General features: G+C 44.1%; 2 protein-coding genes across 5 annotated transcripts in view; one reads left to right on the top strand and one right to left on the bottom strand.

Moving 5' to 3' along the window:
• USP7 (ubiquitin specific peptidase 7) overlaps positions 1-11,494 on the bottom strand; it is an 84,214-nt gene extending 72,720 nt beyond the window's left edge. For all 4 annotated transcript variants that reach the window (XM_083414085.1, XM_083414089.1, XM_083414082.1 and 1 more), the window contains exons 1-2: positions 11,349-11,494; positions 8,313-8,413 (exon numbers count right to left, since the gene is read on the bottom strand). Coding sequence is in view for 2 of the 4 variants with exons in the window: in XM_083414082.1 (XP_083270208.1) it covers positions 8,313-8,379 (67 nt within the window). In the remaining 2 variants the exon portion in view is untranslated. The remainder of the gene's footprint in view (positions 1-8,312; positions 8,414-11,348) is intronic.
• Positions 11,495-22,552: 11,058 nt separating this feature from the next.
• The window catches only part of HAPSTR1 (HUWE1 associated protein modifying stress responses), a 31,568-nt gene continuing 26,673 nt past the window's right edge, over positions 22,553-27,447 (top strand). The window contains exons 1-2 of the mRNA XM_083414278.1: positions 22,553-23,128; positions 24,910-24,990. Of these exons, the coding sequence (XP_083270404.1) occupies positions 22,867-23,128; positions 24,910-24,990 (343 nt within the window). The 5' untranslated portion in view covers positions 22,553-22,866. The remainder of the gene's footprint in view (positions 23,129-24,909; positions 24,991-27,447) is intronic.

Genomic DNA, 27,447 nt, shown 5'->3' with positions numbered 1-27,447 from the left:
GGGGTGCGTGGTTGTGGGTGAGATTGAAAGAGGGGGTGGGAACAAGGGGGGTAGAGGTAAACTAGGGAAGGTGGGAAGGAAGAGAGGTGCACTTAGAGGGTGCTGGCGGTGGGTGAGACTGGAAGAGGAGGGAGATGGAGGGAATGCGAAAGTTGGGTTAAAAGCGAGAGAGATGGAAGGCAGAGGGTCCTACGGCGGGGGGAGGGGAGTAAGAAGGGTGTAATTCGGAGAGAGAGGGGAGGGGATGCGAAAAGTTGGGGAGCTGTAAGATGAAAACAAAGGGGACCCTGGAAACATTACGACGGGGCATTAGGAATATACTTGGGTGTGCTTAGTGAAGGGGTGAGGAGATGGCAATGGGAACAGCAGGGAGGGGGTGGGGTGTCTTGGAGGAATGAAGGAGAGCAGGAAGGAATTGGGGTTTATTTGGAGGGTTAGGGGCAGGGGTGCCTGGCAGTGGGCAAAATTGAAATGGGAGGTAAAGGTGGGGAGAGCAGGGAGGACTGGTGGGGGCGTACCTGAGGGAGCGGAAGAATGGGAAGTTGCTGGGTGGGGGGGGGGATATACGGCCTAGGACCCTCGCACCTACGGGACCGCCTCTCCTGGTATGCCCCACAGAGGAACCTACGGTCTGCAAATAAAAACATCCTGAAGGTCCCAGGCCTCAGAGAGGTTAGGCTGGCCTCAACTAGAGCCAGGGCTTTCTCGGCTGCGGCTCCAATCTGGTGGAACGCTCTGTCGCAAGAGACTAGGGCCCTGCGGGACCTGACATTTTTCCGCAAGGCCTGCAAGACAGAGTTGTTCCACCAGGCCTTTGGTCAGGGCCCAGCCTGACTCCCTCCTCTGGCAACCTCCACAGAATTTTGCTTAACGGTTGCCATTAATTTGATTTTAATTAATTTTTATAATGAAATGTTTTTAGAATGTTGGATTATTTGATTGTTTGATTATTTGATTGTTGTTAGCCGCCCTGAGCCCTGCTTCGGCTGCGGAGGGCGGGATATAAATAAAATTTATTATTATTATTATGTGAGAAAAATAGAGGGATGCAAATGAGAGACCCTTGAAGAAAGGGGCAACAGTCAGAGGTGTGAGGAGCTGGAGGGATGTGGAAGATAGCCAGGGCAGAAAGCATGCCAGAGGATAGAGAAGAATGGTAAGGTGGGGGTTCTGTTGAAGCAGTGTAAGACTGATGAAATGTTTGGAATGTGAAAGGAGGGGCAAGTCAGTTGTGGCAGAGGTATAAGAGGAAGGTCTTCCTGTTTGCACATTCACACCATACATTTAAAACTCAATGATATCACTTTAAACAGTCATGCCCCCCCCCCAAGAATTCTAGGAGCTGTAGTTTGTTAAGAGTGCTGAGAGTGAGTATTCCCCAGATGGGGCTACACTTTTCAGAGTGGTTTAACAATCAATCAAATGAAACACTGCCCTTAACGAACCACATCTCCCAGAATTCTTGGGGGGGGGGGAGGCCATGACTGTTTAAAGTGGTATTATAGCGCTTTAAATGTATGGTGTGAATGCGGCCTTCACCCACTTAGGGCAATCTTGATAAGGAGAATCAAGTGGAAGGTGATGTAAAAAAGGAAGCTGGGGGCTGGTGGAGGGACCAGGAAATAGTGGAGTGGTGTGGTTCAAACAGGGACTGGGGAAGTTGATCCAGGAGTTAAGAAGGGGGACTATGAGACTCTAATGTGGGAAAGAGCATAGAGAGGATAGTGTTGGGGAGGTGGGAAGAGAGCGCCACCATCAGGAGATTTAAGGAGGTTGTAATGAAAGAAACTGAAGATGGGTAGGGATATTATATAAGAGATAAAAATGAAGGAAAACTTTGTGGGATATGTGAAGAACAGGACAATAGCCCCAAGCTCCTCTTTGAAGAGAAGGGAATGGGTGATGGCTTGTGGTGGCAAGGTATGATGCGGAGAAGGAAGAACATAGAAGTCAGAGCATTACTCCAAGAAGCTCTCCAGAGTTTCAGATGGATCTTTCCCAGTCACACCAGAGATTTATCTTGGAGTCTCTTTCACAGCAGGGGAGTGCTTTCTCTAAGATGTTGCTCTTAAGTGCTGTTTCCAGAGAGCAAGCCAAGTCCCTCTGCTGCAGCAAAAACATCTCAGAGGCTTCTAGCATCTTAAAATTGGGAATCTGCTTCCCTGCGGATGTTGTGGGACTCCCTTCAACTCCAGAGATTATTTATTTGTTTGGATAATTTATGTATCACCCTTTGAACCGGCCACACGGCAGTTTGCAATAAAACCAGGGAGATAAGAATGCATAACAACAATAAAAACAGCATTAAAAAACACAACAAATCACTGAATCACAATTACTAATAGCAGCAGCCTTTCCTCTTTCTAAGATGCATCATGACTATTTGCCTGAAGCTATAAAGAGATGAGGTTTGTTGCACCTCAATAGGAAGAGAATTCCATATGCAAAGAGCCACCACTGAAAACCTTCCTGGGCCCTCACACCAGGTATGTCATCACGTGTAGAGACCTCATCTGATGTCAAAACAAAGTCAGGTTGATATGAAAAAAGATTTGGTTTGGAGGGTCACAGACTCCTATCTGCCTTAAAGTCGAACTCTTAATAATTATTGCAAAAAACGCATGGACTAGAGTGGACGGAGTGAATTCTGGATGGGGAAACTGATGTCATTATAAATTTGTTGATCTTTATGGTGCTCAAGACTAAGAAACATGAAAAAACAGCACATGTGCTGCCCCCTATTTTTTTTTAATCAGGTAGAACAGGGAAGAGTAAGGAGAACTGGGGAAGTAAGGAAAAAGAGAGGTTGAACAAAATGAGATATTATAGATAGGGATTGCAGCAGGCAGAGATGACAGCTCATTTTAACAATGCAATGGTTTGCATTCCAACTCAGAAGAAACCTGCACTGGTTGAATGAGGCTTAACTGTTAGGTAAGCCCCAGCTAGTGGCGTAGCGTGGGTTGTCAGCACCCGGGACAAGGCAAGTAATTTGCACCCCCTAACCCGGGGCAAGGCAAGTAACTTGCGCCCCCCCCCCCCTGCTGCAGTGTCCCTCCCCCAGATAGTCCCTCGCTCTCTCTCCGCACCGCACCGCACGCCTGGCACCCTCCCCTCCACAGTGGGCGGCGACCCGGCGGCTCAGATCGGATTCGCACAGCCAGCACTGTAGTGAGAGAGAGTGAGTGAGCCAGGTAGGGGCAGAGAGCTGCGAGTGCGAGCGCGCCCCCCCCCCAGATGTTGCGCCCGGTGCGGCCGGCCCCCCCTGCACCCCCCACGCTACGCTACTGGCCCCAGCTTCCTTCTGAGTAGATATGCGCTGTAAAAGTGCCACAGATAATTTATAATCTTCAGCTTCATAATTCTGTGGAACAGGTCTCAGAAATCTCGCAACAGAATTTAACATCTGATGCAGTTCCAGAGAGCTCATGGGAAGAAATAGCCCTAATCCTTTAGCAAGGATTCACAAATACACTTGACATGTCACTGCTGGTGAGGACAACTTTTGCACAAATAGAAAAGAAGCTGCTTTATAGAGAGTCAGAAAATTTGTCCATCTATTGTCTATATTAGCTGGCAACAGCTTGTCAGGATTTCAGACGAGTTTTTTCCAGCCTTCTGTGGAGACACCAGGGATTGAACCTGGGACTTTAATGTGTGTAGAGCATGTTTTCTACCACTAACGCCATCCATATGCAGTCAGAATGATGAGCTTAAATCCAGTGCCTTAGACCACAGGCCAACCCTACCACATCCCCCTTCAAGGAGAGCCCCTGGCCTCTTAGGCCTGGAAGAATGTGAGAACTTTGCAATACCAAGCTGGCTTCAGAAGCACAAGAGAAATGCAAGGACCTTTCCCCTGATTCCGCGCTGAATCTCAGAGTTACTTGGAGAGCTGTTGGAAGACTTCATGCTTCACTTTGAATATCTGAGCTTGGCCCTATGGGGATTCCCTTCCTCCTCTTTTTTTGCGAAAGAAGGGAAGGAGCTTGCTATTGACAGTTGTACTGGGTCTTGAGCTCAGGGGAATGCCAGAAGACCCCCGTTCTCTCCTTCTTGAAAGGGAGGGTAGGATCATGGCACAAACAAATCTGGCTGGTTACCAAGTTGAGCTAAGATCCGTGGACCCCTAGCATTCATGCATACGTTTTACTAGAGATTTGATGGAGAAAAAGCCACAGACTTCTGTGTCATGAAAGGTTGTGCAACCCCTCACACACAAAACCCCCCAAAGTGAAAGCTTTGCTAAAATCTGTAAGAACCCTGTGGCAAACAGCCAGTGCTTGTGAGAAGGTGATGTTGATGATCTTGGGCAAAGGAACAGCTGCAGAGCGTTGCAGTTTCTACCCCATAGCTTCCAGCATACTCTCCTCCCCATTTTCATTTTTTAAAATTAACAGCACCTTTACAGCTGCTCCTGTAAACCTTGAAGGTCATGGAATAGACACTGAATGAGCCAATGAATTAAAATACTTGAGTTTGAGGTTAAACACCAAGAGCCATTTCCAGATCGTCGTTTTTTCCTTACTGCCTTCAGTGAATTTATTTTTATTTGCAGATATTTTTAGCCTGCCTTTCAATGCAAGTGCTCTCAGGATGGGGTACAGTAAAGCAATCTAAAACCTTATCAACAACAACATTCAACGGTAATACCATAAAGCAAGGGCAGTAACAGAACAGCAACTGGTACTGCAATGACAAAATTGGAAAAACCAGCTATTGGGAATGTCAAATAAATAGGTCTTTGGCTGGCGATAGAAACTAATAAATGTTGGTGTCATCCATATATCAGAAGAGAGGACATTCCATAAATGGGACATTGCCATAGAGAAGGAATCTTAGTTGGCATCAGCCTGCTTATGCATTGACTATACTTCTGGGGTCTATGGTAGGGTGCCACTTGAACTGAGATTGTGCCTTCAGCCTTGTAGAATCAGTTCTCTCATTTTATTAGAATCCCCATAGCATACTGATGTGTCTTCAGTTTACAATAATGCATACTCTGGATCTCTTAACAGTCAAATAATCTCAGTTAAGTGATTCTGAGTATATACTTTTGCATAAGACATTCTGTGTTGGATTAATCAAAGTTTCTCTAGAACAAGGCTCCAGATACTGCTGAACTATGGCTCCCATCACCCCTGGCCACTGACCATGTGTGGTGCAGCTTATGGGGGCTGTAGTTCAGCAACATCTGGAGGGCCAAAGATGCCCCACACCTGAACAACATTGGTAGCTGTGGAAGCCTCAACTAGCACAAAATGCTGCAGGTAGGTGATTATCGGGGACCGTCTCAAGGTACTTGTACTCGTGTACAAAGCCTAAACAGCTTGGGGTCTGGTCACCTAAGAGGACACCTACGCTGCTGTAGACAAGTCCACCCATTAGCATCAGCCAGGGACTTTCTTGCCTTTGAGGCTTGATCAGCAGCAGCTCTGGGGAGATCCTTCTTGGTGGTGGCACTCCAGCTTTGATGCTTCTCTTACTTACAAGCTTTATTTGTCAAGCTTTTTGACAAGTACCCCCAATACAGTTTACATAGCAAAAGCAGAATAAAAACTAGAATACAGTAAAAACTACAAAAGGCAAAACAAGCAGCAGCAAGCTTAAAACAACACCTAGAACCAATAATTATTATTTTTAAATGCAGACACTCTAGACTTTACATGAAGTTGTCTCCAGCTAAGTTCTACTCAAAGAAGACCCATTTAAATGAATGGACATGACTAATTTAAGTCTAGTAGTTTCTATGGGCTCTGAGTAGAAATTGGTTGGGGACAATTCCTGGTGCCTAAAGGATAGCAATGTAAGAGTCAGTAAATATTCCCACGAAAAGAGTTAAATAGTTAATGCCTCTCTGGAAAAGATTCTGTGGTAGCCACACACCTTACTTCTGAATTTTGGGGACACACAGCTCTCACTTGAGAGATTCAGAGGGGAGAAAGTGGATTGGGGCCTTATGCATCTACTTGGATACTCCCAGTAGGACATAGCCAACTAAGTTTTACTCAAAGTAAACCCACTGACATTGACAGGAATAGGTTATTCATATCTACTAATTTCAAGGTGTCTACTCTGGGTATGACTTAACACTGGATCCAACCCCATTCTTCTGGCTAGCTGTTTGTATCTAAAGTCTGATTGTTCCTAGCAAGGCATCATTTGAGATTAAGCACTCAACGTTTCCATGTGAAGAAGATAATCTTAACAAAGGTATTTTTTGTTTTAATGCAAATATTTATCAAGGGTTTAATGGGGATGTTTGGCATGCCCTAGTCCTGACCTGGTACCATACACAGGAGTCCACAGAGGATGACCCAGACACACACACACACACACCAGGTCAAGGACCTTGAGGAACAAGCAGTGCCCTTCGGTACTAGTATTGAGGATCCTCTTGAGATGCCTTCAAAGAGGAGACCTGCTGAACAACCCATGGAGCTCTCAGAAAAGGACATGGATGCGCCCCAGTCGTTAAAAACAATGGCGCCAAAAAATCTGGGTATGGACCAAAGAGCAACGACATAGTTTGATTCTACATCCCCCTAGACACATTGTGCAACTCATGAGTAAGCAATCCCTGAAACTCTGTCACTTCTGCAGGTTGTGGTTAGGGATTGGTCTAGAAGGCCACTGTATATAAGGTCTTCCTCTTGTGCCTTCCACTTGCTGGAAATAACAAGGCTTGGGGCTGCTTCTTCCTGATTCTGGTGCCTCCTGTTCCCCAAATAATGCTGCTTGGTCTAAAGTGATTTCCCCCCAGTTATTCTGGTTTTGACCCCCCCCCCATTTCCCTCTACAAATATAGCCTTTGAGCATTTCTGTCACACTCTGTTATAAATACCTTATTCACATTGATAAACAGATTGTAGATTATTCCAGAATTTCAGTTTCATTGCAAAGATTTACTAGGGCAGCCAACATTGTGCATTCTGAAAATATTAATTGTCCAGAACCCAAAGACCTTCAAAATTATTTTTCTTTTCGCTAGAATTTGAATTTTACAAATGCTGAAGTGTTGCATTAAAATCCATTAATACAGAATAGTCACAGCAAGGAACAACTTCTGAAATATGAGTTGTTAAGATGGACTCTCAAATTCTTACATAATTTTGCACCTAAAATTTACACTTTTTGAAACCAATGAAATTTCTCCCTAAAATCAACCTGGAATTGTCCAAGCTATAGACAAATCTATGTTTTTGAATTACTTAATGACAATTTTTTTCAACTCATGGGGAAAATGTCATTTAAAAAGAGCACTTTAGCGTATTCCTGCTGCTTTTTATTGTCGTGAGGATTAGGGCTGCAAGTGTTAACTGGTAGATTAATCAATCCGATCCTAACTGGGATTGCTAGAAAGTGTTTTACTGATTTCAATGTGAGTAACTTTCAAGTAACTGCGTGTAAGGATTGCTCTGTAACTGAGTAACTGGTGATCAGTTTCAAGGAGTGAAATTGCACTGTTTCTGGTGTGTCATTGCATACAGTACTTAATATATCTACTTTCCAGAAAATATACTGTATGTGGTAACTGTAGATTGAATTCTACAGTCCTCGGTATCTTAAAAAGCTGGCTATGCTTTGGTTTTGTCAGTATGCAGATTTGTTTACATTAGAGTTGATTGAAAGGCAGATGTTATATTATTTCACTGATAGCTCTTCTGAAGCCAAAAGTGCAATTTGCCTCACTTGATGTCGCCATAAATATGTCGCCAGAATTTTTTTGCCTTTGTGGGCAACCTAGTCGTAGCATATTTCTAAGCTAATCTAGTACTCAAGGGCTTTTTGTTTATTGCTATTCTGTTTTTTTAAATGAAATTGTTTAAACTGAAATAAATTTACACCTTGCTTATTATCGTAACACAATGGAACCAGAGGGATGGAATGAATGTTTTATAAACCTTCAAAATCTGGCTGTTCCCCCATGGGTCTTGGCAGTGCTTTTTTCTGGGGGGATGCAGGGGGACGCATACTCCAAAACATTTCGTGAATCTAAGTTTGGCCTCATTGAGGAGCAGTATTTAAATATGAGTAGGAAAATGAGAGTACCCCTAAACATTTTTTTTTTAGAAAGAAAAGGCACTGGGTCTTGGAAACCAGTCTTCATTTTCTTAATTTCTTGGGACTGTGAGGGTATATCTCTATTCTGTAGATTTAAACTATATAATAAACAATAATAATTGAACTGGTTTAACAGTCATTGCTTCTCTTCCCTTATTTTGGAATGGGAGCCTAGTGATCTCCAATACCTTCACCAAACTACAGTTCCCAGGATTCTTTGTGGAAGTCTTTCATCATGCATGACTTACTTGAGAATAGCCTCCTAAGGTCCCAGTCGTCTGCAGAAAGGGCTGAATGGATTAACTTCCCAAACATGAGTATGTAATAACCTTGTCCTCCACAAATTCCCCTGCAATATTTAAAAACAAAATACAGAACATGTACTAAAATGGAGTTGCTTTTTCTCAATTTTCCCCAGTATGAATTACTGTGAAGGTCTTATTCACATAGCACCTTTGATGTCCGTGATGCTTTGCAGAGCATGAGGAGGAGGAGATGGTGGTGTTTGCAATGTACCTTTCTGATGTTGGTGGAATATTTCAGATTTGATAAACCTGATAATCCAGTATCAAATACTGCTGCCCGGGGCTCCTTTGGGAGGAAAGGCATGATATGAAACAAATGATACTTTTCTATCAGAGTGGCCTCAGGTGTCAGAGCATCCACATATTCCCTAAAGTAGATACATGGGAAGCTACCTTCAACTGAGTCAGTCCATCTAGCTCAATATTGTCTACACCAGGCATAGGCAAACTCGGCCCTCCAGATGTTTTTGGTCTATAACTCCCATGATCCCTATCTAGCAGGACCAGTGGTCAAGGATGATGGGAACTGTAGTCCCAAAACATCTGGAGGGCCGAGTTTGCCTGTGCCTGGTCTACACAGACTGACATGGACTTTCAGGAGGCTTTTCCAGTCCCACCTGGAGATTCCAGGGATAGAACACAGACCTTCTGCATGCCAATAAGCTACAGCCAATCTTTAGGGTCTTCTGTATTTGAAAGCTGAAATTTTATATTTAATACATGTTTGAGAAACCATTAAAAAAAAAAGGCTGAAGGAATAGTAACCAAGCTGCCTCCAGCTTTGGAGCGCTTTGTTGGTTTGTTTTTGGCTTTTAGGTTGTCCCTCAAAGTTTACAACCATGTATGAATATCAATCCATAAACCCAACACAAAATACCCAATTCCATCCAAGAAACATAAAAGCCAGCGCATCATCATCATCAACAACAACAATCTAAATTAGCCTCCATCCAATTTTCCTTGAAGTCTCAAAGACCCATTTAAAATTTAGGAAAGGAAAGTATTTGCCTGGTCTCATTTGTGATAAAAGTAATTATTATTTAGCAGGCATTCTAAGCGAGTTTTTACTCTGACCTTTATGGTTAATCTTAACCAATTTCATCTTGACAGGAATTTTTTGTGTGTAATATAAATAGATTAAATTAAATAAATTAAGAAAGAGATTGAAGTCTTAAAGTAAAATGTTTTGGCTTTTGCCTTATTCAGCCATGTGGATGTGAATCAAAGGGCATTCTAGCCAAGGTGGCAGTTACAGAACACTGAGGATGGAATATGTAGTTGAGTGTTATCAGAGATACAGTTTATCTTTCTGGGTTGATGTCACATGGTGTTATGGTGTTAAAAGTATTTATGTCCAGAAATACGCTCTTGTTTCTACTGTGCTTTGATCAGACAGCATCTTTAAAAGGGGACTCTGGCATAAAATTGCTAAACTTGGCAGTTGCGGCTGGTGGGGCCGAAGGCAAGGAACCCAACAGCAAATAGACCCAGAGCCAATTGCAAGCAGGACCAGCTAAATCTAGCTTTGTCCCCTTCTTCCTCCCTGTTCAATTCTATCAGGATGGCACTGAGACTAAGGCCTCATCTACACTATGCATTTAGAACAGAATCATTCAACTTCTAAGTCATGGCTTCTTGTAAAGAATGCCAGGCACTGTAGTATTTTCAGGGGTGCAGAGAGGCCTTAGGAGACCCCTATTTCACCCACAGAGTTACAATTCTCAGAGTTCCTTGAGAGAAAGGAAATGACAATTAAAGCACTCTGGAAATTCTGTGCAGAGAATAGGGGATCCCCTAGCGACTCTCAGTACCCTAACCAAACTACAGTTCCCAGGAATCTTTGGGGAAAGTTGTGACTGTTTAAAGTGGTATAATATTGCTTTAAATTTATGGTGCAGAGGGATTGTAAGGAGGAGGAAGCTGACACAGGCAGCCACTCCTGGGACTAATTGTGAGCAAGAAGGAAAGTCAGGACTGAAGGCAGGCTGTTCCTCCTGTGCCCAGTTTACCCTAATGCATGCTCTGGTTATCTCCTGCTTGGACTACTGCAATGCGCTCTACGTGGGGCTACCTTTGAAGGTGACCTGGAAACTACAACTAGTCCAGAACGCGCCAGCTAGACCAGTGACTAGGGGCAGCTGCCGAGACAATATAACACCGGTCCTGAAAGACCTACATCGGCTCCCAGTACATTTCCGAGCACAATTCAAAGTGTTGGTGTTGACCTTTAAAGCCCTAAACGGCCTCGGCCCAGTGTACCTGAAGGAGCGTCTCCATCCCCATCGTTCTGCCCAGACACTGAGGTCCAGCGCTGAGGGCCTTCTGGCGGTTCCCTCACTGCAAGAAGCAAAGCTACAGGGAACCAGGCAGAGGGCCTTTTCAGTAGTGGCACCCACCCTGTGGAATGCCCTCCCATCAGATGTCAAAGCGATAAACAACTACCGGACTCAGAAGACATCTTAAGGCAGCCCTGTTCAGGGAAGTTTTTAATGTGTAATATTTTAATGTTTTTTAATCTTTGTTGGAAGCCGCCCAGAGTGGCTGGGGAAGCCCAGCCAGATTGGTGGAGTACAAATAATATATTATTATTATTATTATTATTATTATTATTATTATTATTAGACCAGCCTCCACTGAAACTGGATGAAGGGTAGAGAGGGATGCGTAATGCATAGAAACTAGACTACTGAACAAAAGTAAAATTTTACATCCATTGCCACTTCCACTTTTGCCTCTGGTCCTACCCACCACCAGCATGTGGCCCCCAGAAGTCTGCTCAGAAGATGTGGCCTTCATGCTAAAAAAAGGCTCCTCAGCCCTGTAGATTTCAATTTGTGTAATGCCTGGATGCTTAGCCTCCAATCGCTGTTGGACTACAACTCCCACCATCCCAGGCCATGGACCATTCTTGCTGGGGCTGATGGGAGCTGGAGTTTCCCATCCCTGCCCTAGAGCTTTGACTTGATGGTCTACATGTACCTGGAATATAAAGACTTGGGAGGCTGTGGGGCCAAGGATCCTCTACAACTGCTGTCTCGGTGCTGGCTGAAGTGAGTTGGAAAAGGTACCCAGGTGAGTGAGCCACCAGTGTTCTGAAATTGGAATCTGCACAAATGTGGCGGAATGTTCAGCGCACAGCCCTGCCTCCCCATTGGCTGTGGCACAGCTAAGAAAGGGAAAGTGTGGTAAACAGAATGCTGAGCATGGCAACAGACAATAGGGTGGATATGTGCATGTGTGCATGCATGCATGTACTGTAGCATCCAGGGGGTCAGAATAGGAAGAAATGGCTCATGAAACCTTCCTCCTTAGAATTCTCCCTTGCAAACTGTGAAGTCTAAAATTTGCTAGATATTTCCCGGCCATTATTCACTGAATACTTGCCCTGTGTCCAACATACATTCATGGGGCCACTCCAGCACATTTTGCTGCCTGAAATGAAGGATAAGGTGGCATCCCCAGATTCTGCATGTGGAATCCAACCAGACTGGCTGTTGAGTCCTAGGTCGCATCGGCACTGTATGCTTAAAGCAGTATCATACTACTATAAACAGCCATGGCTTCCCCCAAAGAGTCCTTGGGAACTGTAGTTTTGCTGAGGGTGCTGAGAGTTGTTAGGGGACCCCATCCCTCTCAGAGAACTACAGTTCTCACAGGTCTCTGTGACGAGGTATTTACTGTTGAACCACTGTTGGGTAGTTCTGTCCCTATAATTCCAAAAAGGAAAGCTTCTGGGTTTTTTTTACAAACATTATTGTAAACATCCTTTTCAATTCATTATATATCATTTCCCAGTAAGCGTTAACCTTACTACAAGACCACCACATATGATAAAAAGAACCTTCTTTCTCTTTACATTTCCAACACTTATTTTATTTAGATTAATACATTTTTGCTAATTTACTCAGTGTTAGATACCATCGATATATCATTTTCATATGCTGTAATTTTCTCTTAGAGCATAACATGCTGTAAATTTTATATCCATATTCCACAATCGTTCCCATGCTTCCATGTCTATATTATGACTAATATCTATTGCCCAATGTATCCTTGAGGATCTAACTTGCTCATCCTTTGTCTCCCATTCTAATAATATTTTATACATTTTAGACAGCACTTTTACATTACATTCCAGCAGGTCTTTCTCCAGTTGTGATATTTGTTCCCCAAACCCTCATATCCTATCTTTCTTAAATCATTCAAATGATGATACTGTATCCGTGTTGTTAATTTTCCTGATAATTCCTTAAATTCTTCTAATTTATATTCTCTCTCTTGTTTTAACAAATTTCTATAAGTTGTTCACCATTCTATCATATACTTTTTCTTACTTCTATAGCTTCCAACGGTGAGAGCCAAAGTGATGTTTCTACCTCTTTTTTTTTTTTGTATTTATCCCATACTCTATACAATTTTTTCCTAATTATATGATTGGTAAATCCTTTATGTACTTTTACTTTTTCATACCATCAATAAGCGTGTCAGCAAAAAATATTATCATGACCTTCTGAGTCTAGAATACAGTCATACCTCAGGTTACAGACGCTTCAGGTTGTGTGTTTTTGGGTTGTGCACCGCGCCGAACGTGGAAGTACCGGAACGGGTTACTTCCGGGTTTCGGCGCATGCACCTAAGTGCTAAATCACACTTTGTGCATGCACAGAAGCGTCGGATCACGACACCTGCATGCACAGACGCAGTGCTGCAGGTTGCAAACACTGTGGGTTGCGAACATGCCTTCCGCACGGATCACATTCGCAACCTGAGCATCCACTGTATGTAAATTCTCTAATGTCATCCTTCAACCGACAAAGATAGGATGCCTCATAGTATAGTCTCATATCCGGCAGGGAAAAACCTCCTCTCTCTTTTGCAGCTATCAATATTATATATATATATATATATATATATATATATATATATATATATATATATATGCAGGTTTTGGTGTCCTCGGGTGTCTTCCCGTGTAAAAGTTGGGGTGTCTAGGCGACGTTTCGACGAGGTCTCACTCGTCATCTTCAGGCTGGTGCTTTCGGCTTCTTGTTACTGGAACAGAGCAGGATCTCAGTGTTTGAGTTCCTATAAATACTGTTGAGGAGGTGTGGTGTATAGCCTCCAATGTTCTGGGCAGAGAGGAGGTTCCCAGGCTGGTGTGCCTTTTCTTCTTTTGTTCCTTAATTACTTGAGGGATATCTTGAGTGATTTCTTGAGTGATTTCCAGTAACAAGAAGCCGAAAGCACCAGCCTGAAGATGACGAGTGAGACCTCGTCGAAACGTCGCCTAGACACCCCAACTTTTACACGGGAAGACACCCGAGGACACCAAAACCTGCATTCCTGTACCCGTGAAAATCTACGAAAGCATATATATATATATATATATTTCCCCCTTGCCAAATATATTTAGAAATATCTTTTTGCCTGCCATGTGTTTAAACAATCTGCCTTGCCAGTCACCGGAATTGATTGAAACAGAAATAATATTCTTGGTAATGCATTCATTTTTATAGTCAATACTCTGTTTTATAGTCAATTCATTCTGTTCCAAATTTCCTTTAATAGCTTCCCAAGTTTTTAAAATAATTATCTTTATACAAATTTATATTGTTTGTAGTTACCCATACAGCTAAATACGGTACATCTTGAAATTAATTTTTACTCTCATCATTTATATTTTTAACCAAGAATTTGGTTTTATATTTACTAATCTTAAGACCTGCTACCTCACCAATTTTTTTTATATCTTGTAATACTTTTGGAATTGACTCTTTTGGTTCTTTCACAGATATCACCACGTTGTCTGCAAATGCTTTTAATTTATATTGTCTTTGTCCCACTCATATGCCTTTAACATCTTGATTACATATTATTCTTTGCACCAATACTTCTAAAACTATTATTAAAAAGGTGACAATGCACAGCCTTATATTGTTCCTTTAGTTATTTTACAATTCTCAACCAGGACATTATTTACTATCAACTTAGCTGACTTTTATAAAAGTGTCTCCACAACTCATATATTCTAAAACTGTAAATAAAAAATCCCAGGAAACATTATCAAATGCTTTCTCAGTGTCTAAAAACATTAAAGCCGCTTGTTTTTGGTTTCTCACTTGTAAGTATTCTAATATCTCAATTACATTTTTAATATTATCTTTCATTTGTCTGCTTGGCAAAAATCTGGCCTGGTCATGGTAGATTACCTCTTTTAATACCAGTTTCAACTTATTTGCTAATATGTTTGCAAAAAGTTTATCATCATTGTTCAACAAAGATATAGGTTGATACTTTTTTAGCTGCTCAGGATCCCTGTCTTGTTTAGAAATCAAATTTCTATAAGTAATGTTCCAGGATTCTGGCAGCTCACCTGTATTTAAAATCATATTCATAATGTCCTTTAATGGTTGTATTAGATAATCCTGCAACTTCTTATAATATATTGCTGAAAGGCCATCTGGTACTTTCAAAAGTTTTGCCTGTGAAATTGCTTGCTGTAATTCCATCGTTGTCACTGGTGCATTCTAAATAGTCATATATCAGATACTCCACTGTCCTCTACATATTTTTGCATTTCATCTAAATTTCCCTTGATATAATTCTGTATAAAAACTCACGAATTTGTATCTTATTTCTTTAGGACTTCCCACAACTCTACCTCCTGGTTTCTCTTCAGAGCGTATAAATCTTTCACTTTTTAAACCATTTTTTAACTGGTGATCTCATTGTTTTATTTTTTTAACCACTTGGAGGGTTTTTTTAATATAAAAAACCAATTAAGCCGTACATAAATTTTATGAAATAAAAATATGCATAATTTTCTCTGTATTTGGAAATCCCTCGCTTCTAATAAAGAGTGTACAGTTGTTTGCTCTTGTGGGCTGAATGTGGCCCTTGCGGACTCTACCTGGCCCCCGATACACTTTTAGGCCACGCCCCTCACAAGCCCTGCTCCTCATCCTCCGCAAGTGCTTTTGCCTGACTGGAATTTGTCATTGAACTGTAATAATGCCTCTTGCTTCCCTGGATGGGTGTGAGGATTGGGTGGATGTAGAAATCTCTGGCTTTTAAGCTACTGAAATGTAGCCCATTGTTTTTTAAGAAAGTAAAAATGACCTCTGTTGCTCTACCCACCTTTACCACTGGCCACACCCACCACTGCCACACAGTCTCCAAAAGTTCCCTGTCAGGGAATGTTTCCCTCTGCCTAAAAACATTCCTTTCCCCCAGGAATATACCAGACCCTTCAAGTGTCCCTATTTTCCAGAGACAGTCCCAGATTTACAGAAGCCGTCCTGGTTTCTAATTTGATCCCGGAATGTACCGCTTTTCCTTAAGATGTCCCTATTTTCATCAGAGAAATGTTGGAAGGTATGGAGTTACGTGGCCCCTGAACCAAGGAGATAAGTAACTATACAACATTTAGAAGACATTTGAAGGCAGCCCTTTATAGGGAAGGGGTTTTTTTAACATTGAATGTTTTATTATGTTTTTATATATGGTGAAAGCTGCCCTGAGTTGCTGGGGCAACCCAGTCAGATGGGCAGGGTATAAATAGTAAAATTGTTGATATTAATATTGTTATTATGGAATAAGACACCCCTATTTTCATCTGAGAAATGGTGGAGGGTATGATATACTGAATACCTTACCTGTATGCACAAGTTGCATTCGATGTCAGGAGCAGCTCAGCACTCCCACTTTATGGCCCCCAAATGCATGAACATGTGTTCAAGGTGAGTGACACATGAAATGCGTTTTGTACACACCCACCCTCCCCAGCCTGCCAGCGCCTATAACAATATTTAACAATTTGTGATTTGCCACTGTAGTTTTTACTTGGGGATATAAGGGTGCCCTCTGGTGGATATATGGCAGAACCTCCCTCTTCCTTTTCCCTATTTCCATTTTAAGGACTTGCTTGCACTTGGCACTTTACCTCTTGGTAAGTCTGCCAAGGGATGGCTGGGTGGTAACACACCCTAAAGCATGGGTAGGCAGACTAAGGCCCGGGGGCTGGATCAGGCCCAATCGCCTTCTCAATCCGGCCCATGGACGGTCCGGGAATCAGCATGTTTTTACATGAGTAGAATGTGTCCTTTTATTTAAAATGCATCTCTGGGTTATTTGTGGGGCCTGTCTGGCGTTTTTACTTGAGTAGAATGTGTGCTTTTATTTAAAATGCATCTCTGGGTTGATTGTGGGGCATAGGAATTTGTTCATTCCACCCCCCAAAAATATAGTCCGGCCCCCCACAAGGTCTGAGGGACAGTGGACCGGCCCCCTGCTGAAAAGGTTTGCTGACCCCTGCCAAATCCCCTGCCTTAACACTTCTGTTCTTACTTTGCCAGAGGCACCCAGTGAGGTCAAAGGCAGGGCGGCAGAATTCTCAGTTCCAAGCCCTGCATCTTCTGGATTAAAGGGGAGCCACCGAAGGACCTTCCCCAAGCCAAGTGAGGGCCGCAGCTCTGTTAGTAGCGTGTCTGATTTACATGCAAAGGTCCCAGCTTCAATCCCTGCCCTCTCCAAGTATAGGATTATTCCTCAGCTGCAACCCTCAAGAGCAGCTGCCAGTCGGTGTAGACAGTACTGAGTTTGATGGAACAGTGGTCTGATTCTGGAGAAGGCAGTTTCCTATGTAACCACGCCCACTCCAAAAATTAGTGCTGTCTATGGGAGCTGGGACGCGGGTGGCGCTGTGGGTAAAAGCCTCAGCGCCTAGGGTTTGCCGATCGAAAGGTCAGCGGTTCGAATCCCCGCGGCGGGGTGCGCTCCCGTTGCTCGGTCCCAGCGCCTGCCAACCTAGCAGTTCGAAAGCACCCCCAGGTGCAAGTAGATAAATAGGGACCGCTTACCGGCGGGAAGGTAAACGGCGTTTCCGTGTGCTGCGCTGGCTCGCCAGATGCAGCTTTGTCACGCTGGCCACGTGACCCGGAAGTGTCTCCGGACAGCGCTGGCCCTCGGCCTCTTGAGTGAGATGGGCACACAACCCTAGAGTCTGTCAAGACTGACCCGTACGGGCAGGGGTACCTTTACCTTTACCTTTATGGGAGCTGGGGTGCCATAGTGTCTAAGAGATCACGGTGTGACCCAGGAAGTGCTGAGTTAGAACTTGCAATGGGTTTCGTTGTTTGCTTGAGACAAATCACTCAGTTCCCCCCACTTCTCCCTCAAAAATGCAATATGGGGATATTAATGCAGATCTACATTACAGGATTGTTGTAATGGGTTACAATGAGGTGGTGCATGTGCTGTGCCTTGAACACTCTTGTTGACAGAAAGGGAAATTATTATGCCCAGAGGTAACCCTTTGCCAGACCCTTGTGGAGTGCCAGAGAGAATTTGCTTGGAAGTTCACCTGCCGTGGGAGACCATGGTATCTCTATGCTTGCAGAGGAAGAGGAAACGAGAACTGTGAACAAACATGGTGACGACTTGCTGGAAAAAGATACTGTTAATCCTCACAGAACTCTAGCCCAATGGTTGCCATTAATTTGATTTTGAATTGATTTTAGAATGAATTGATTTTAGAATGCATTTCAATTGATTGTGATTTTGTGTGAACTGTGTTCCTTTTATTGTTGTTGGCCACTCCAAGCCCAGCTTCGGCTGGGGAGGGAGGGATATAAATAAAATATTATTATTATTATTATTAGTCTGGAAGGTCAGTTTGGATGGTATCCTTGTCCTGGATCTAGTAGTAGAGGCTGCTGAACTGCTCAGACAAGTTTCTTTGTGAGACAACGGCCTTAGCTGGCCATAGAAGTGCTCTCATCAGCATCTCAAAGAATGAGCTAGGTTGCCATAGCTACAATTAAGTGATGGTACTCTCCGGAAGGTGTGCATCATCATTACTATTACTATTACTATTACTATTACTATTACTATTATTATTATTATTATTACTATATCTCACCTTTTCCCCAGAACAAACTAAAGACATAAAAAGACAATGAATAAAATGTAATCAAACAGTAGTAGAATTAAGATAATATACAACGGTCATGGTTTCCTCCAAAGACAGACCTACAATTTTCAGCACCCTTAACAAACCACAGTTCCCATGTTTGTTTGGGAGAAGCCATGCACTTTCTTCAACTGTATCTTCCCTCAACTGTCAACTACAGCAGGTTTTCCATCCGGCTGCCAGAGAAGGAAGAGATGGAAATGGAGAGCTGCTCCTTCTGCTCTGCTGAAAGACCAGGAGCTCTTGGCTCCCTCTAGCCTCTTCCCAAATTGGCTTGTTACAGCTGGTCTTGCAGCTAAGATATAGCACTTGAGTTTGGTTTTCCCTCCCTCCTCATCCATTTTCCTTTTGTGCCATATCTTTTAAATCATAAGTCTGAGGTCACAGACAGCCTTAGCACTGGCAGATGCTTCAGTTGAAGGGTCGGATAAAACACTTGAAGAAGAAGAAGAAGAAGAAGAAGAAGAAGAAGAAGAAGAAGAAGAAGAAGAAGAAGAGTAGTTTGGATTTGATATCCCACTTTATCACTACCTGAAGGAGTCTCAAAGCGGCTAACATTCTCCTTTCCTTTCCTCCCCCAGAACAAACACTCTGTCAGGTGAGTGGGGCTGAGAAACTTCAAAGAAGTGTGACTGGCCCAAGGTGACTGCATGTGGAGGAGCGGAGATGCAAACCCGGTTCACCAGATTACGAGTCTACCGCTCTTAACCACCACACCACAATGTAGCTGTGGGAAACGCCAAGACTACTGCAACCCCCCAATACAATGAAGAAAAGGGTATTGTTTTGAAGGGCAGCTGCAAGCTACCATTTTTACGTCACTGTAAAGCCCTGGAGTGTTCTGGAAAATGGTGGCCACTCAGTGCCCTAAGGGGAGAGACCAGAGTGATGTCAGCAACAACCCTTCTTGCTGTGAGACTTTTGTGGGTGAGCTGAGAGATTGCTTAAGACTCTGAGTGAGAGCCTGGGTGGGTGGGTGGAGTACTGGGTGAGAGCCAGGAGGCGGAGAGGGAGGGTGTGTCCAAAGGCAAAATAATTGGTATTGGTTGATATTTATTAGTAATTCTGTATCAATGCCACATGTTTATATGTCAACTCTGTATTTTTGCATTTATGTAATTTTGTAATCTTGTCAGTTGTCTATTGCTACTTTAGTTTTCTGTGCAGTGCTTAGAAATTTTGTTATTATTATTAGCATTATAGAAATGGTGTTAATAAATAATATTTCAGAACGTTGTCAGTCTGTTTGCTATGCATTTGGATGTTTCTTAAGAGATCGTAACCAAATTTTGCACGATGGCTGCGGCTCCCATCAGCCCGCAACCTCAGAATGGGGAAGGCTGGTGTTAGGTGTGCACACGCTGCAATAAATTTAGTGTCACAATTGCCATTTCTTACTTAAAACTGTTCTAACTCTCACACTGTACCATCTGTGAAGTTTATTTCTTTTTGCACCCCAGGGGAAATGATGTCTCAGGAAAAGGATGTCTCAGGATACTAAAAAAGACTGAAAAATTCCCAAATGCCTTTGGGGTTGTATAAGTTGCCGATGGTGGTCCATTGGGAATCTGCCTCCATTTTTTAAATAATGCATGAGGAAAGCACATTTTCATATTAGATGTCTTTAAAAATACATAAATATTGTTACCAATTCTACACACATAAATAATCAGACATGGCATGACTAACAAAAAATGGGTCAATAGGAGGGTAAAATACTAAACAAATTTACAATGCGGAATAATGTGGTGATTACAGTAAGCCAGTAAAATGAATCTGTCAATAAATCAACTTGGAAATCACAGAGTAATAGGAGTGAGCTAAAGACTAGTGCTTGCTTATCTAGGCCATATTGCAATATATTTTGTAGGTATTTCTCATCCGTGTGTTGTTTCATTTGAATATTTAATAAAATCACACCATAAAGTGCAAAAAATAATCTTGTTTTTTTTCTTTCCCCTTGCCACCTTCAATTTTTGTGACAGCTTTTCGATTGTGGCTGTTTGCCAGACTATATTATACCACTGATCAATATTCATTAATTGCAAGGTTTTCCAAGCTCTAGCTATTACCGGTACTGTTTTAGCTGCTTTTAGTAAATGCGTTATTAATTCCTTACTCCTTAATTGGTCCATATCTGAAGTACAGTACATAAATTAAGTAAGGCTAATAATCCTGGGGTTATTGCGTTTGTCTGAGTTGTAACCTGAGATATCTCTTTACGAACGTCCCTCCAAAGTTATCCTATTTATGGACAGTCCCACCACATATGTTGCTATGTACCTAAATTTGGCATCCTCTCCAACAGAAGAAAGAGCTATTGGGCTGTATATAAGATAGGCATCTCAGTGTTGAATACTGTATCATCCATAAACAATTTTAGTGAATGTTCCCTAGTAGTTGCTGACAGAAATTTACATGCTGCTTTTGCCCATAACATGTTTCATTGTTCTCTTCAATGTTTATATCCCGTGCTTTTCTACTAGAAAAAATGTGCCAAGACTCACCATGAAGTTGTTACAACAAGTGCCACACTTTTAACCAGTGCTTTTATTCTAGAACAAAGGTGCTGATCCTGCGTACCCTTGGGTACCACCAGAAAAAAGCACTGTATTATATCCCAATTTAATTCCTACCAGCTTTTTTTATTTGGGGGGAGAGCAAAATTGATTCTCAATATGAGTTTTGTATAAAAGGTTAACTAATCTCTTATCCATTGAGCTGTATCTTACTACTTTCTTTTCACATTCTCTTACTTTCCTTGTTGCTTTATTTTTAATTTGTATATTTGTAAGAAATGATCCCAATTGATATCTTAGCAGCCATAAAATTCAGTTATTTTCTAAGTGTACTTAAATCTCTGCAACTGTAACAGGTTGACCTTTTGTAATCTTTCAAATAATATAAATGGTGTTCTTTCCATGGTTTCACATTATATAATCTGCTTTTACTTTGAAATAAACTTTTGCCCATTTATTTCTATATTCTAAATAATAATAATAATAATATTTTTTATTTATACCCCACCCTCCCCAGCCAAGGCCGGGCTCAGTGTGGCTTACAAGCAATAATGAAAACAAGTTGAATGATTACAACTTAAAATTAAAATACATTAAAATAATGAAACATTAAAATATTAAAATGTAGCCTCATCGCAGGAGGAGAAGGAAAAGAAAAAAGAAAGAGAGGGAGGGAATCAAATTGGCTCCAAGCCAAAGGCCAGGCGGAACAACTCTGTCTTACAGGCCCCGCGGAAAGAAATCAGATCCTGCAGGGCCCTGGTCTCATGAGGCAGAGCGTTCCACCAGACCAGAGCCAGAGTTGAAAAGGCCCAAATGACACAAATGTATTGGAAAGAGTAAGCCAACCCAACAATCACAGCTGATTTTTCATTAATGCTAGTATCCCATAGGAACGCCATCAATTTCCATATCCTCCAGTATTAGCCAGTAGGTTCTCTTATTGAATTACACAATTTCTACCATATGGCTAAATTGGCTTGCTTCATAATAGCTACTTAAATTTGGAATGCCCCAACTGCCATCCAATGGGTGCAGGTATAAAGATGCCATTTCTTATTGCACATTTGTGTTCATAAGGCAGTTAGGATGTGCACAGACGATCTGCACAATTTTAACCCGCAAATGTTTTTATGCTTTTTTTTTGAATGAGTTCCAATTTATACATGCGCCTAATAAAATAAATGACACCTCCGCGGCCATAGGTTCATCAACATTTATTAAGTGGGCCTGGTGGAGTCAAGGACGAAGGAAGACTTGCAATCAATCTTTGATAAATCTGCAGAAATCTTAAAAATATTAATTATTCTGCAATGACAAGAGAACTCTCTGGACATTTCTGCTCCCCTCCCCCAACCGGCCTCTTAGGGGAGGGTCACAACTCAGAACAACACGCTAAGTAGAGAGACAGAAAGCAGCTGCGCCTGCGCGCAAGCATAGACCAGAGGGCGAGCGAGGGAGTTAGAGAACTCCGAGCTCCCTCGCATCCACCCCGCGCTTGCGCAGACTAGCCCCTCCACTCCTATTTTTTCTCCCTCCCTTCCATTTTGTCGGCGCAACCAACCTTAATGCTCATACTATGTTTCGGGGGAAGGAAAGCGAGAGAGAGAAAAAGACTCGACTCGTTTCCGTCTCCTTTATGACATTGATGGACACGTCAGACGCCCAATAGGCTTGCGGAGGCGTCCAAAGGGACGATCGGCAGTGGCGTAGCGAAGGCAAAGGAGGCGGGATTTTCAGCCTTTCTTTTCACTCCTTTTTTTTTTTTTGGCCGCAGCCAACCAATCACCCAGCCAGCATGTTCGGGTGACACCTTTTGGTGCGCTCGGGGCGGCGTCTCGGGCTCAGTGTGGTCGGAGGCGACGGAGGGGCCGGACGCTCCCCGGCCTTGTTGTTGTCGTCGTCGTTGTCGTCGTTATGGGGCCGCTAATGGCGTCCCCGTCCCCGTCGAGAGGCGCCCGCTTTAGGTAGCTGAGCGGCGGCGCACGACAGAAGCGGGAGAGGCAAGATGGAGGAGAAGGCGGCCAAGGAGGAAGGCGACGCCGAGATCCAAGAGCTGCACGGGCCCGAGCACTGGTTCAGCAAGTGGGAGCGGCAGTGCCTGGCGGAGGCCGAGCAGGACGACGGGGCGCTGCCGCCCGAGCTGCAGGACGACGACGAGGCCGCCGCCGCAGCTGCCGCCGCCGCCACCCCGCAGCCCGAGCACAAGCAGCAGAAGCTCTGGCACCTCTTCCAGAACTCGGCCACGGCCGTGGCGCAGCTCTACAAGGGTGAGGAGGAAGGGGGGAAAGACCCCGAGGGATGAAAGGGGGGGGAGGGGACGGGGAGCGCCCCCTCTCAAGATGGCTGGGAGGGAGGGAGGAGGCAGAGAGGAAGTGCCAGGGCCATGGGGGAGGGGTTTCTTTTTGGGGAGGAGAGGCTGAGGTTTTAGGAGGTAGCTCCAGTATATGGGGGAGGGGAAGCGGGTTCCCTAATTATATTTGGGGGGGGGAGGAGCAGGGAGATAGGGACCTTCATTTATGGGGGAGGAGATTTGGAGGCACGTCGAATAGCTTGTGGTTAGTGGGGGCCTCCTTGGATAGAGGCGGGGTGTGTGGAAGGGCACCTCTATTCATGTAGGGGTATGGGGGACCCCCATTCAGGAAACCCTGGAGAGGTTCTCGGGGTAGGTCGAAGAGCTTTTGGAGGGAGATTGGGATCCGTCGAGGGGGCCCTATTCATGGAGACGGGGTGGGGAAGCCAATTGGCATGGAACTGGGGAAGGGGGACCCCCCTATTAAGGAGCGCAGGTAGAGAAGACGAGGATTCTGGCGGGTTTGGAGCAGGTCAAAGAACAAACGGGTCTCCATGGGCAGCTTAATAGGAGAAGGGGGTTTCCTCTGCCTCTACGTGGGGCTGTTGAGTATACTGGGGTTGGGCGAGAAAGGAGAAGCCCGTGTACGCGCTAATGCGTGTAGATAACACACGGCACGTTCATACGTGCGCAGTCGCGTGTGCCTGTGTGCTTTACACGTTCCTGCCTCCGCTCTTCTCCTGTGTCTGGGCATTGACGCGTGTACGTACACACGTGCGGTCTCTGTTCATTGATACGTGTGTGAGGGGCAGAGGCGGCGACGTGTCTGCTTCGCTTCCTTTGCCCCCTCTCTTTCGTGGGAACGGGGCCTGCAGGGGGAGGCGAGGAGGAAGTGGCCGCGGGCGGAGAGCGGGAAGCGCCTGTCAGGGGGCCCTCCGGCCGGCCTTCCTTCCTCCCAGGCCTCGCCCGCCCGTCACGGCCTTTCCAGTCGGCCGCCGTGACACAGACACGGCGGGCGCGCACACAAAATGGCGTGAGGCGGATCCCTCCGCCCTCCTTTTCTCGCCTCGCGCCCCATTTTCTTTTCCCTCACGAAATAAATATAAGGAGGGTGGGGGGCGGAGGGGGAGAAAGGCATGTTGGTTTCTCCTTCGTTCTTTTCTCCCTCTCTCTTTCCCCCCCGCGCAGTTGGCAAGTGGGTTCGTCCCGGCCCCTCCCTTCAGCTTCCCGTCGTCGGCCCTTCCCACCGACAAAATGGCGAGAGGGAGGCTCGGGTTGGGAGGGGCCTGTGGCAGGAGGAGAGAGAGGAGACGACGTGAAAAAAGCGAGTTATTGTAGGCTTCCCTTTTCCCCTTCCTTTTAATGGTGTTTGTCTTTCCCTCCTCCTGCTGCCAGTCTCCTCCTACGTGAGGGGAAGCAGTTTTACTCCCCCCTCCATTCACATGTGGTTGGTTCCAGTAGTCTCTCTCCCCCCTCCATGAAGACTTGGTTGATTCCAGGATGCTTCATATCCTGATTTTTCAATCTTTTTTTGTCCCCCTCCTTCAAAAAAGGTATCCCATTTCCCCCTCCCTCCTCTGTCCAGGCAGCTGAACAAAATGGCGAAGCCCAACATGGCTGAGGGAGGGTCTGAGTGACAGATCATAAGCAGAGCCTGAGAAAGAGATAAAAGCGAGTTAGGTGGTTTTCTCTCTCTTCATTTTCTCGTTTTTGTTCTTTTGTTCTTCCTCCTCCTGGCACCCCCCCCCCCCCGCACAGACCGTGTGTGTCAGCAGCCGGGCCTCTCCTTGTGGGTCCCATTCCAGAATGCAGCCACTGCTGTCACCAATCTGTACAAAGGTGAGAGATTTCAGGTTGGTAGTGGGTTGTGGGGAGGGTGGCAGGATGAATGGGGCCTGAAGAGGACAAGTTGGAAATGGACTTCAATAGAGGAATAACTGAGTTATTTTTCCTGTGTGTGTCTTTGTGGTTTGACAAGTCATGCTGTGCCTCTTCATCTCTTGCCTCCTTCAAATCATAGTCTTGTTAAAAAATGCATACTGGTCTTCACTTCATATTCTTGGACATTTCTGCTCCACCAGGAGTTCAATCCTCCCTCCCCATTTTATCCTGCAGCCATCCTGTGAGGTCGGCCAAACTGTGAGACAGCAACTGTCTACCTAGTGAATTTAATGGCCAAGTGGGGATTTAAAACCTAGTCTTCCAGGAGCTAGCCCAACACTATCCGCTACATCACGCTGACTGTTTTGCAGTTCCCTGCTCCCTCCCTCTCTGTTTCTGTTGCAGTAGTTGCACAAATTGTGGCCACACAGTTCTTCAGTCTGGTAAAGGTTTGCTGTGCTTTACCTGACTGGGTACTGCAGTTACAGGTAGCAGAATAACTTGCCACTTTCAAAGTTAGGCTGGTCAGCCAGGTTTTCCTTCTTGCCTTCCCACACAACTAGTGACCATTGCTGAACAGTGCAGTTGTATATTTGTGACAATAAATATGGAAATAGGGTGCTGGTGGTTACAGATAACTTGGCAAAAATGCAGTGTTGTGGAGTTGCATATTTGATTAGGAGGGTAGCAGGGGTATAGTTCTTTATAAATGGTCTGAGTCTCCAGGTGCTGCACTATTGCTCCCATTGTCCCTTACCATTGGCTAAACTGGCTGGGGAGTCAGTAGTCCATGTGCTCTTGGGACTACAAGGTTGAAGAACACTGGCCTTCAAGTAGTGACTTGCAGTGTGTAGCTGGGTATTTCCCAGACTAGAGACATGTATGATAGACTTCTGGGAAGAGAGGAGTGATTCATAAATGATAAATTTGAGAATGCTGAGGTCTGGAAATCAGTGCTGTATGTTGTAGAATAAGGCCTACTCCACCCTTTCCCAGAATACTGCTGCACACTGTAGAGAGAAGTGTTTCCATTTTAGAAAACAGAACACTTCTGGAGTATGGTGCCATGATATTTTCAGTGTTAATAATTGTTAATTATAATATGTGTTGAGGTGCCTGCATCTAAATAACTCAGTATTGAGTGCCTTCTGCTTCCATCGTATAGATAGAAGCTACTGAATCATGCCCTTCACTGTTCTTGGAGATGCATTGTGAATTGTGAGTGAGTGACAAAATCTTTGTTGTAAGGAGTCTTTGGCCAGAATGACAGAGCCAAATGTACTCTGATGTGACAGTTGCCCAAGTTCTTGGAAGAAGAAATGAATCAGTTTAAGTGCTCCAGTGTTTGGAGCCTACCTGTCCATTCCTTTCCCTATCTTGAATGTCAGCCATTTTTGTGCTGCATTGTCCTTGACCTGCATTACCAGCAGTCTTTTCGAGTGCCTTTTAGGAACTTAGATAATAAGGTCCATTCATTACAGAAGCCTTTCTCAAACTATATTTTGACCAAAAGAGCCTTATAAGTTAAGAACACCTAGGTATTGCTGAACATTTGTGCACAAGGCAGTCTGAGAGCCACCTTTTCCTCAGTGGATTTGGTTATAGAGTGTGGAATTGGTGGTGTAAGCCTTGAGACCAAAAGTGATAGAATAGAATGGTGGTGGGGAACCCATGGTCCTTCAGCTGTTGGATTCCCATCACCCCAAGCCAGTATGGCCAGTCATCAGTGCTGATAAAAATTGGGAGTCCAACAGTACCTAGAGCACCACAGTTTTCCTATCCCCAGAAGAGGAATGCTGAGGTGCCCCAGGATGTCATCTGTGTCTTCATTCCCTTCATTCCGACCCTCTGCCTCATAGGAATGACTAAGAGCTTTCTAGGTTCTTCATTATCACAACACAGACAGAATTACCTTGTTCTGTCTGTCAAGTGGCAGAATGCTTCTGTCTCACCTATTGTAGTACACCTGGCCCTTGGATATGGAGTACAGGTATTATTCAGCTAAGAAACCTAGGTGTGGTTCAGGCTAAGTTCTGAACAGTTTGAAATGGGGGTCTTGAGTCACCTAGCACATTACTGGATGAAAAGTTGCTTTGTGACTCAGTGCCCTAAGGCCTCCATTCTTGTAGGAATCATGAGAAAGTTGATTTGCACACTTGGAAGGGGAATTTCTGGAGTCTAGAAGGAAGTCTAGAAGTGGTTAAATCTCTACCCTTAAGTTATGTTACAAGCAGACAGCCTTGAATTGGGGAGGCTGACTCCTAGAATAGTGTCCAGCTTGACATAATAGCATAGTTTCCCATAGGAACAAAGTGGTTCTACACTTTGGCTGTGTAGTAGCTGACATTGGAGAGAACTGATCTAGTAGTAGTCTGGTACTATTTATACTGTCTTCTAAAAAACCTTAGTTCTTAG

Source organism: Podarcis tiliguerta (assembly GCF_965153285.1).
Source record: "Podarcis tiliguerta genome assembly, chromosome: 14".
Classification (NCBI taxonomy): Eukaryota; Metazoa; Chordata; class Lepidosauria; order Squamata; family Lacertidae; genus Podarcis; species Podarcis tiliguerta.
This window is presented reverse-complemented; position numbering and strand designations above follow the sequence as displayed.